The sequence below is a fragment of the Bidens hawaiensis genome, unplaced genomic scaffold, assembly GCF_021521415.1.
Source record: "Bidens hawaiensis isolate Kalapana, Puna unplaced genomic scaffold, B.hawaiensis_p1.1 tig00020514_1, whole genome shotgun sequence".
NCBI classification, from domain to species: domain Eukaryota; kingdom Viridiplantae; phylum Streptophyta; class Magnoliopsida; order Asterales; family Asteraceae; genus Bidens; species Bidens hawaiensis.
Window position 1 is genome coordinate 173,614 of NW_027493133.1, and position 10,625 is coordinate 184,238.

General features: G+C 44.0%; 1 protein-coding gene across 1 annotated transcript; it reads left to right on the plus strand.

The window, feature by feature from the left end:
• Positions 1–6,682: 6,682 nt before the first annotated feature.
• Positions 6,683–9,671, plus strand: LOC143560916 (squamosa promoter-binding-like protein 9). Its single transcript, XM_077049108.1, has 3 exons — positions 6,683–6,972; positions 7,619–7,758; positions 9,098–9,671. Exons 1-3 carry the CDS (start codon positions 6,683–6,685, stop codon positions 9,613–9,615), a joined length of 948 nt encoding a protein of 315 aa, XP_076905223.1. The 3' UTR covers positions 9,616–9,671.
• Positions 9,672–10,625: the final 954 nt, after the last annotated feature.

Genomic DNA, 10,625 nt, shown 5'->3' on the forward strand with positions numbered 1-10,625 from the left:
ACTACAAACGACAAATGCAAAAATACTACAACACGCGGGTAAAACTCTGCAATTTCAATAAAGGAGACTACATACTGCGTAACAACGAGGCTTCGAACCAACAACGCCCAGGAAAGTTGGCCCCGATTTGGGAAGGGCCATACGTTATCAAAGAAGTTCTGGGAAAGGGCGCATACCGGCTCGAAAGGCTCGATGGCACTCCCATCCCTAGAACATGGAATGGAGCTCAATTACGCAAATGTTATATGTAGATCAATTCCAACTTGTAAAGAAAAGGCCTAGAGCCACTTCTAATGGAAATGATTCTCCTTTCATGATGTATTGATAGCTTGTAACCTATGAACTTCCCTTGCGGGAAGAAGTAGTTGCGTGTGGAAGGCGGCAATACCCGCATAAACACAACGCCAAAATGTTAAAAAGTTCTAAGGAAAACCTACACGCAGGTCAGATGTAGGTAAAGTTTAGCCATCCTTGTAAGTGCAAGTGACGGTCTTACCCGCACAATCACAAACAAGGAAGCCAAACTTAACTTACCATCTACCACGTTAAAAGGTTAACTTATGAACACTTAAAAAAGGATAAGAAAAACCTACACGCAGGTCAGATATAGCTCTAAAGTTAAAGCCATCCTACTAAGTGCAAGTGACGGTTGCACCCGCACAATCACGAAAGAGGAAGCAAAAACTTTAGTCCATTATCAACCACGTTCAAAGGTTTAACTTAATGCCTTAGAAATTTCGAAAAGGAAAACCTACACGCAGGTCAGATAGAGGGTAAAGATTAGCCATCCTACCAAGTGCAAGTGACGGTTTTACCCGCACAATCACGAAGGAGGAGGCAAAACTTTAACCCATCATCAACCACGTTCAAAGGTCCTTATTCTAAACACTTGGAAAATTGCTAATTCAAACTAAGTATGCAAGTCATAAGTTTATAAAGCAAGGAACCCAAGGAAGGAAATAACAATCTTACACGCAAAAAGATTAATATTTCACAATCTATTACAAGAATGGCTGGGTAACTACCCGCCTAAAAGAAATCTATACAAAGCCAAGTCTATCCTAGCAGTGGGAAAAGATCTTCAGGATCAGGCTTCAGGGCCACCTCCGCTTGGACCAGCACCGTCAGAGCGCGGCTGCCCAAGGAAAGCCTTAAGGATGTTTAGCCCATCATCAGCAGCAGCAGCTTCATTCACCTTTTCCACCACTGGATGCGGGAAGGAAGCGTACTGGTTCACAGCTTGGTCATAAGCAGCTTCAGTATTAACATTGAATAAAGGGAAGTTGGAGGGCGGAAAGCCTCTCTCAGCAAACCCTAGACCAAGCAGGAAGCCAGTCTTCTCCCCATCCTCATGAGAAGCGTTGAGGGCTGCGCTCATCGCATCGTCATAAGAGGTCTCTGAAAGGACCCGACGCACAACCTACAAAAGAATACAAGTTAGAACATTTTCTAATTACGAGCGGAAAGCGTAAAGAAAAAGATAAAGATACCTGAGGCAACGCTTCTCGAAGCAGCCATTGGAGGGTAGCTTGACTTTCTTTGTAAGCACGTTCGGCTCCGCTTTTATCAAGGTTGGCAAGTTGAACTTCCTTGGCGGCAGCCTCTTCGACGCTTTTGAGTTTCCTTTCAGTGCGGTCAAGCACCCCCCTCTGGTCAAGGATCTCCTGCAGCTTCTTGGCATCTTCCATTGCCAAGGCGTCATGAGCATGCTGAAGAGCCTTTAATTTGCATTTAAGCTGCTCATTCTCTTCGCGAAGCGGCTCAGCAACAGCTTCAGCCTTGGCAGCCCTCTCAGTTGAGTTTCGCGCAGTCTCCTTAGCCAGCCGAAGCTGTTCATTCACAGCTTGGGCAGCCTTGGAGCGGGCCTTGAGTCGCGCCTGGACCTCAACCTCGAGGGCCTTGAATGCCTTCTCCTTCTCGGCTGCGGCAGCGGCCAACTGCCGGTTCTCCTCCCGAAGAGCCCGCGCTTCAGATACATCTTTGGCGCGAGCTGCTTTTAACTTGTCGTTTTCACGACAAAGCAGCTCGACGCGGGGCTGCGTCCGGGCCTGGAGAACCCGAAGCTCATTGGTTAGCCTACCCTCTTGGTAGCTAGCCATGGCTTCCCCCAACGCACCATGAGGAGCAGCGTGGCGAGCCCAGTCCACGCACTCCACAGGGGTACGAAGGGTTGTTCCTCGGCGTATGTTCCATCTTGGAACATACACTTCATTGGAATCCGACACTGCAAAAGAAACAAAGGCAGTTAGGAAAAGATGATAAAAATATACAAAGGAAAAAGAACCCTACGTACCTGTAGGGTCAATAACAGGCCGATAGCCGCCAAACCCATCACCTGAACCTAAAGGAAATCCATCCAACAGGTCAGGTAGACGGGAAGGTGGCATAGATCGGCGGGAAGCCCGGCGCGTACCTGATGGTCCGGCCATCGGTGCCGGTGGCGCAGGTATAGTGGCAGCCGCTGCGGTAGCCATTGTTGGCGCCACCTCCTCAGCAACAGTAACCGCCGGTTCCGTGAAAGATGCTGTAAAAATTGCACTCACGGCCGGCGGAGACAACTTCTCAGCTGGAACAGCCTCAGGAAGGCTGGAACCAGCGGAAGCAGGCACAGACGCCTGGGTCGACGCCTCGGGAAGGCTGACCGAGCCTTCCCTCATTGGCGGGGGAATACTTGCTCCAACTCCACCCTGGAATGCGTCAACATCCACACCTGCACAAGCAAAAGTGTTAGAAAAATTTATTTGAAACAACAAATCTAGACAAGAATTATGGGGGCACTTACGGGGTTTCTTGAGCTTGAACGTACGGACGAGCGGGGGCGAACCCGATGGAGCCGGCCTCTTGACACCGGTAACCGTCGTCGTCGCTGCCTCCCCGGAGGTAACAGCTACAGCCTCCGGAGCGGTGGTCTCCTCACCACCGGGCTCCCCCGCCACCTCTGCACTATCTGACTCCGAGTCAGATAGGACTACCGGGTCGGCCGTAGAGGCCACCTTCTCCTTGCCTTTCCCGACGGCAGCCTTTTTCTTCCGCACCAGTGGAGGACCTTCTGCGGATTCCTCAGAAGAAGAAATGTCAACTCCAGCAGCAGGCACAGCATTGAGAGGTTCAGGGTAGAAGATAGGCTTACCTGGCCGTCGGTGGCTCAGGATCTCTTGGCCTGGCGGGTAAACCTCCACGAACCGACCCGCGGTCTGCTCTAAGATGGGCAACTCGTTCTCGTCCAGAGCACGAGTACCCATCCGCGCGGGACCATCTTCCTCCCGCGGGTTCAGGAGCGACTGAAGATCGTTCCCCTCTGAAATCAACAAGAAAGTTAGAAAAAATCGAAGTCAGCAAAATGAAACAAGACGTACCATAAGGGACAGAGTTCGAACCATATTCAAGGACGATCGGAACCTTATCCGCATTCGCCGCCTTCCACACCCGGCTCATCCCCAGCATCACCATCGCCGACTCCGGAAAACGGAAAACCGGGGACTGGACCCGGGATATCTTCGAGAACCATTCCGCCTCCTCGTAGTTGAGGGCGGGAAGGTTCGGAAGCGCCTGGCCATTCTTGAACTTCATGGCGATGGGGATGGCGCGAGCGGATATGAAGAAGAACTCTCTTCTCCACGAGCGAAGACTCCGCTCGGTGGTACAAATCTTTAAACCCTTGATACGGGTTGTAAGAGTGTACCACCCCTGGATGCACCTCCAAGTGTAGAAGGTCATCAGACGGTCAACGAGGGGCTCAAGGCCCAGTATCCGGCACACCCACTCAAAGTGCCGGACCTTGGCAATGGCCATGGGGTGCACCTCTGTCAGGTGCACACCGTGCCTCTCCAGAACACGGTACACAAACTTTGTCAACGGAAACCTAAGGTTTCCGTAGACAAAGAACGCAGCATAAACCCCGATCTTGCCACTAGGGGCATCGTACACAGTATGGTGGGGTTCAGGAAACTCAGGCTCGAGAGACTCGAGCATGAACTTCCTGACAATATACTGGTACAGATCGACAGGAAGAGAGCACTGGCATTCGCCAGCAGTCTTCTGGTCATCAGCATCGTGAGAAGGCATGGTGGAAGAAAGATGAAAAGAGATTTCAGGGTAATGCTTTACTGAACAGAAAAATTCGCCGGAAATTACTTGAGAAGAAGATATGAAAGTGAAAAGTGTGAATTGCAAATAACCCTCTCCCCCTTTATATACTAATCGCAATTAATGCGGTGAATTTAATACGGAAGAGAGAGAAGTCAAAGGGGCAATGAAACTATGACACGTGGCAAAGGCAAGCTGGCAACAGCTGTCAAAAGGACGTGTGCCAGAGATTTCGCGGCTACGCGCCCGGAATCCCGTGCCCACGCGCCTGAAAAAGCAACTGGAATGACCACATAATGTCATGTCGCCATAACTTCTGGCACGTCCTGACACAATCAGAAGAAACCGTCGCACGACGTTTGAGGTATTGGGTTGTTATCCATCCACCAACTCTTCAAATTTCAAAATTTAAAAATTTTTTGAAAACTAAGGTTCAAAAAAGTAAGCGGGAAAATACCCCTTACCTTGGCAAACAAGTAACCATAAGCCGGGTGTGGGTACAGTGTAAAGGCAAAACCCTTCACATACCTAACACCCGCAGGGAATTGAAGCCAAAATATTTGGCAACCAAGTAACCATAAGACGGGTGCGGGTACAGTGTAAAGGCAAAACCCTTCACATACCTAGCACCCGCAGGGAATGGACGCCAGGAATACCTTGGAAGTAAAGTAACCATAAGACGGATGCAGGTACAGTGTAAAGGCAAAACCCTTCACATACCTAGCACCCGCTGAGAATTGAAACCAGGAAGGATCTTCTGGGCAATGCTTGTGAAAACGGAAATAATATCCCCGCATAGCGGGAACATCGAGTACTACGTTGTTTGAAGCTCCAAGATGGAATTGGTGGTTTAAACATAATTGATCACTATGTTCAAAAAACTACCAGAACCACAGGGAGAATCCGCACAACTAAGACTCAATGCTCCTGACTTGCGAGGAGGTTACAGACCTACCCGCATCATACCCAAAGACCAAGCAGGAAACTCGGGAATTTCTGCAAGTGACAAGGACTTCCGCGGGAAGAACCCCCATGGAGAACCTTACAAAAACCCCTTTTCAAAACCCTTTGCTTAAGTCCAAAAGTTCACCTCACTTTATTAGACATTCGTGAAAAGAACATTGGACTGGGGGGACTTGAAGAGGTAGGTCCCAGCAGGGCTCAGTTGGTCCCGCATGACTCACCTTGAACAGGGATGTCTGCGCAAAGACCATCTACTCCCGCAGGACCCACCATGCTCAGAGAAGCCTACGCGCAGTATGCAAGCTGCATACGCAGGGAAAAGCCTCCCAATGGTAAAGTAACCCGCCTGTTCCCGCAGTTGCGGATACAAGCCATCAGGGAAGGCTACCCGCACAGCATAGCTACACGCATAAGGCTTAACACTTACAAATATTCAGTGTCACCTGAAAGAATGAGCAGAGGCGGGAGGGGGAAAACTCCCGCCAAAATGGGCCAGTCTGTATGATGGAGGATCTTTTGCGTGATACCTGACGAGGTAAAGACAAAAGATCTGACCAAGAATGCGACAGCTCACTGACAGCAGCGTGGCAGACAGCACGCCACAGCACTGTGACCAATAGCCGCCGCCTGCCCACCAACTCCTGCCAGACCACGTGCCTAGCCTGCAGTTGGTAGAAGACGAAGAGTGCACGGCACGCCTACTCTGTGTCAGCCGCTACCTATCCACCACTCACAGGTAGGGCACGTGCATAGGTTACAGTTGGTAGCGTGTTGGGCCGGCTAAACCCCTTGGAAACCCACCTTCGGCTATAAAAGACAGCAAATGGTATTATCATTTCATCATCTACTATCTCGTATAACTTACTTGATAATTGCTCTAATAGTATTCATATACTTTTATATTTAAAGAGCAATATAGACTGATTCTCACGCCGGAGGGTGGTCACAAGGAGGAACCCCCCCCTTCTCAGTGACGAGCTTACGGTGTCTGTTTTGCAGGTTCCTTGAAGTACAACTTACTCTGCTGGACCTAACCTTCGTGGGAAACATTACTTAGCCCCCAGATTACCCATAATCTGCCCGGGGTCACTTAGTGTTTCTTCAATATTAAAGAAAACACTGTAGCAGCATAATATATAGTATAATGTTAGCTAGTGTGCGTAGTAAGCAAAAATTGTAAAAGTTCAACTTGATGAGTACATAACAATAACATACCCCATCATTTCATTTGTATTGATACTCCCAAATAGGAAAAGGAAACAAAGAAAGAAGTTGGTTTGTTTTCCACAGAAAACAACACAGTGACCATAAAAAGAGTATTGTATTGTATTGGAGAGCCTCTCCAACTCCCACAAAGCTTCCACCTTTTTATCTTTTTCTTTTATCTTGCAGCAAAGTACAAGTCATTAAACACAATGTACATCTCCAAGCTGGCCCTACCCCATCTTTGTCAGTCCATTGCTTCAGCCTAAACAGTCAGAAAAAACCAGTCAAAAAGTTAATCATATCATCACCAGCGACAACAAGAGTCTTGTCTCAATTATCTTTCTTTGTTTTTGTATGTTTTAATACCATTGTTATTGTTATAAGTACTTTGAGGTTTCTACAACAGGACCCACCAGCCGATGATACCATGGATATGGGTGGCTCAAGTTCATCTTCTTTGCTGAAAATTGGTTTGAAGTTTGGTGAAGAAATATGCTTTGAAGATGATGGTGGGCCGGTGAAGAAGGGGAAGACTGTTGGTGGTGATGTGGTGGTTGTTGGGCCGCAGCCACCGAGGTGTCAGGTGGAAGGGTGTAACTTGGATCTGACTGATGCTAAGACTTACTATTCAAGGCATAAAGTGTGTGGTGTTCATTCTAAAACTGCTAAGGTTATTGTTAATGGGCTTGAACAGAGGTTTTGCCAGCAGTGCAGCAGGTCAACTTACAAACCCTTTATTATTATTATTATAATTATAATTATTAATTTCTTTTTTTTTGTTTTTGAGTACATGTTCTTGTTGCACTTGTTAGTGTAGACAGTAGATCTACAGATATTAGTTATGTACGTATTTGTTGTGTATGTACATGTTAGTAGACAAGGCCATGTTTTTTGTGTTTACTTCTTGTCCCACATGGGAGAAGTGTGAAAGTTTGACTGCTTTTTAGTCCTCAAAAGTTGTGGGAGTTTTGCATTGGTTTGTGTTTTAAGTTGAACATCATATTTGTATATTTGTTTTTTGCACTTGTTTTTTGTGTTTTAGATTTAGAGGGTTAGGGTTGCAAAAGGACTTGATGGGATTGCTTGATTTGTTTTTGGTCTATTTTAGGATAAGATTTAAGGTAAGGTTGAATGTTAGATATCATGCTAATTTTACCCTTTATAGAATGCACCTGGTTTCTCAAACAAACGTACCTGGTAAAATCTCACTCATTTGGTAGTGTCTCGGGAATTTTGCGAGATGCATTGCAACCTTTTTATTTGTAGTTTTTCATAAAAAATGAAGGCCACTAGACCGAGCCTAGGACAGGGAATACTCTAAAGAGGTGTATAACATTTGTTGATCGATCATATTTCGTTACAGGTTCCATAAACTACCGGAGTTTGATCAAGGGAAAAGGAGTTGCCGTAAACGATTGGCGGGGCACAATGAACGTAGAAGGAAGCCAACATCCGGAACTCTACTATCGGCTCGCTATGGAAGTCTTCCCTCCTCTATTTTTGGTTAGATATCCATAACGTTAATTTATAATTTTTTTTCTTGGCTACAAAATGGGTGGATTGAGTAACAGCTAAAAATGATTAGATTGAGTTGGGTATTTCTTTTTTTATATAAAATTTCTTGTAGTGAATATGATTATGATAAGTTAATAACTAAACTATTGTAATAATATGTGTCTAGTTTGTTTGAATAAATCAGTTTAGAAGCGTGAAATGATTTAGTAACATGTTGGGGGACTTTCAACTTTTTTGATTTGTTCATATTTAAGTACGCTTTTTAAGTTGACCCGTATGGATGAAATCTCATTTGTGTATTTAAGTACGCTCTTTAAATTGCTATTAACGGTTGTTTTCTACATTTCTATGTTTTTCCCTGCGTTTACCGTAGAAAAATAGTCTTGTATTTCATTAAAAACAGTGATTATAGGTCTACATTGTTTAACTTGAAGTCAAACTTTTAGATGGTTAAAAGTTAAAATCTATGAACTTTTAGCTAATACATCAATATATTCCCTTTGTAATGTTTGTCTATATGTGGCTGACTCTTTTTCTCTTCAAAATTGGAAATGTTAGAATTTCATATCATTTTGATATTAATACAACCTTGAAACTGAAACCAAACGGTTTTATGGAATAAATTGACCAAAGATGATGAGAAAAAGGAAACTTTTAGACTTTGGAGATCGCAAGTTCTTCGATTGTCTGAAAATGAATGAAAGTAAGTAAAAAAAACTAAAAACTAGAAAGGCTTTTGACTTTTAAAGTTAAAACTTCTGAGGAAAATTTTGAATTTTGACATAATATGTATAATTTTAAAGCAGTTTCAACTCCTGCTAATGTTCTGGTATAATTCTAATGCGTATAGTTCATAGTTAATTTTTTTTATTTAAAACTACGAAACTTTTTGATTTCATGTTATATTGAGGTTAAAAGTTCAAAACATTGTTGACTTCATTAACTCCTGGTAATGTTCTGCTATAATTATAATGCATATAGTTCATACTTCATAGTTAATTTTTTTTATTTAAAGCTTACGAAAGTTTATGATTTCATGTTATATTGGGGTTAAAAGTTCAAACATTGTTGACTACAAAAGGTCAAACTATATGATTTTGACTATGTAGCTGTCAATCAAATTTTGGAAAATTATTGATTTCAATTTTCATGTCATTTTGAGACTAATACATACAGTTGACCTCAAAAGTCATACTGTGGCTAATGACTAACAAAACCAGTTAAGAAATTTAACTTTTTTTGACTTTAGGCTTCCCATATGTACAGTTTGACTAAAAGCCCGTTGACCACAAAAGTCAAGCCTCTAATTTTCTTTATTTTGTGACAGGAAACAGAAGCACTTCTGGAGGGTTTCTGATGGACTTTTCATCATGCTCAAGAGAGCGGGTTCACTGGCCTAACCACCGAGCACCGCCTACGGGCACCACTAAACTGTCGCCACTTCCATGGCAGAGCAACCTGGACAACCCGCCACCTTACATCAACCCAAACGTGCCACCTGGACCTTTTAATGGAGTTCAAGATTCCAATTGTGCTCTCTCTCTTCTGTCAAATCACTCATCAGCTTCAAGAGACCCAACCTTGACCCTTGAGTATTATCCCGATCATCGTGTTGGTACCGATACTGTTACTAATACTGGTGCACACATGGTTCAACCATCTAGCGGGACCGTGGTTAAGGGCCAGGGTCACTTTTTAACGGGCTGGGGTTATGATACTGATGAAGCCCATTTGGGTTTGGGTCAAATCTCGCAGTCGGGCGGCTACTCGGGTGAGCTTGGACCCGGTCAACAGGGTGGGAGGCAGTACGACTTGTCTGTTGACCATATTGACTGGTCACTTTAAAGTTTGATCGTCTATCGGACTAGACCATTTAAGTGCTATTTATGTTGTGATGAAGTGGAAACCTTGTATTAAATAAGAAGGAACTTTGCCCAGATTTGAACTTTCGGTTTGTTTTGCTATAAGTTTGATACTATGTGTTTTATGCAACTTTGGTTTGAATCCAATTGTGTGATCAATGATGAGATGAATTCAGCGGTTGTTGGATTTAGAAAATATGCTGAAGTTGAAGTGTTTTTCATTCTTTGTGTTTTAATAACAAATTTTTCTTCTTTATTTTCGTGGTGAGCGTCGGTTAATGATTAGCCAAACGAATTCTTATAGACTCTACCTTTTTGTTCACTATCGTATCTTCGATTTCTCTGGTTTAGCTCATCAACTCTTGCCCATGTATTAGACGTGCACAAAAAAACCGGTTCCGGAACCTAACTGGTGGAACCGAACCGGAACCGGTTCCAGTTCCAACCCGGTTGGTACAATACCCGGTTTGGGTATTTTTGTACCCGAAAATCGTACCCGGTTCTCCTATTTGTATGTCAGTATCAGTTCCAACCTGGTTCCTACCCGGTTCTTAATTGGAACCGGTTCGGTTCGTACCTGGAAAAACCGGTTCCGACGAGTTTTTTTTGAAGAGTCAAACAAAAGTCAAACTAGATATAGCCGTTGGAACCGGTTTTTTAGACACCAATTAGCCGTTGGAACCGGTTCCAACGGTAATATAGCCGTTGGAACCGGTTTTTGAGACAATAGATCCGTTGGAACCGGTTCTAACGGTAATATTCATGATGAGGAGGCGGAGGACGGGGTTTCTTCCGATAACGAAGACGAGGGTGAAGACGAGAATGAAGACGAAGAAGAGTTGTAATTATTTGTTTTGGTAAAATTATTTGTAACTTGTTCAACTAATATTTAGTTTTGATTTGTTTTATTATAATTACTTTTGTTACTCATGATTAATTTTTGTTACTTTTTTAATGACGAACATTTTATTTATTTAAAAAATAACTGTTACA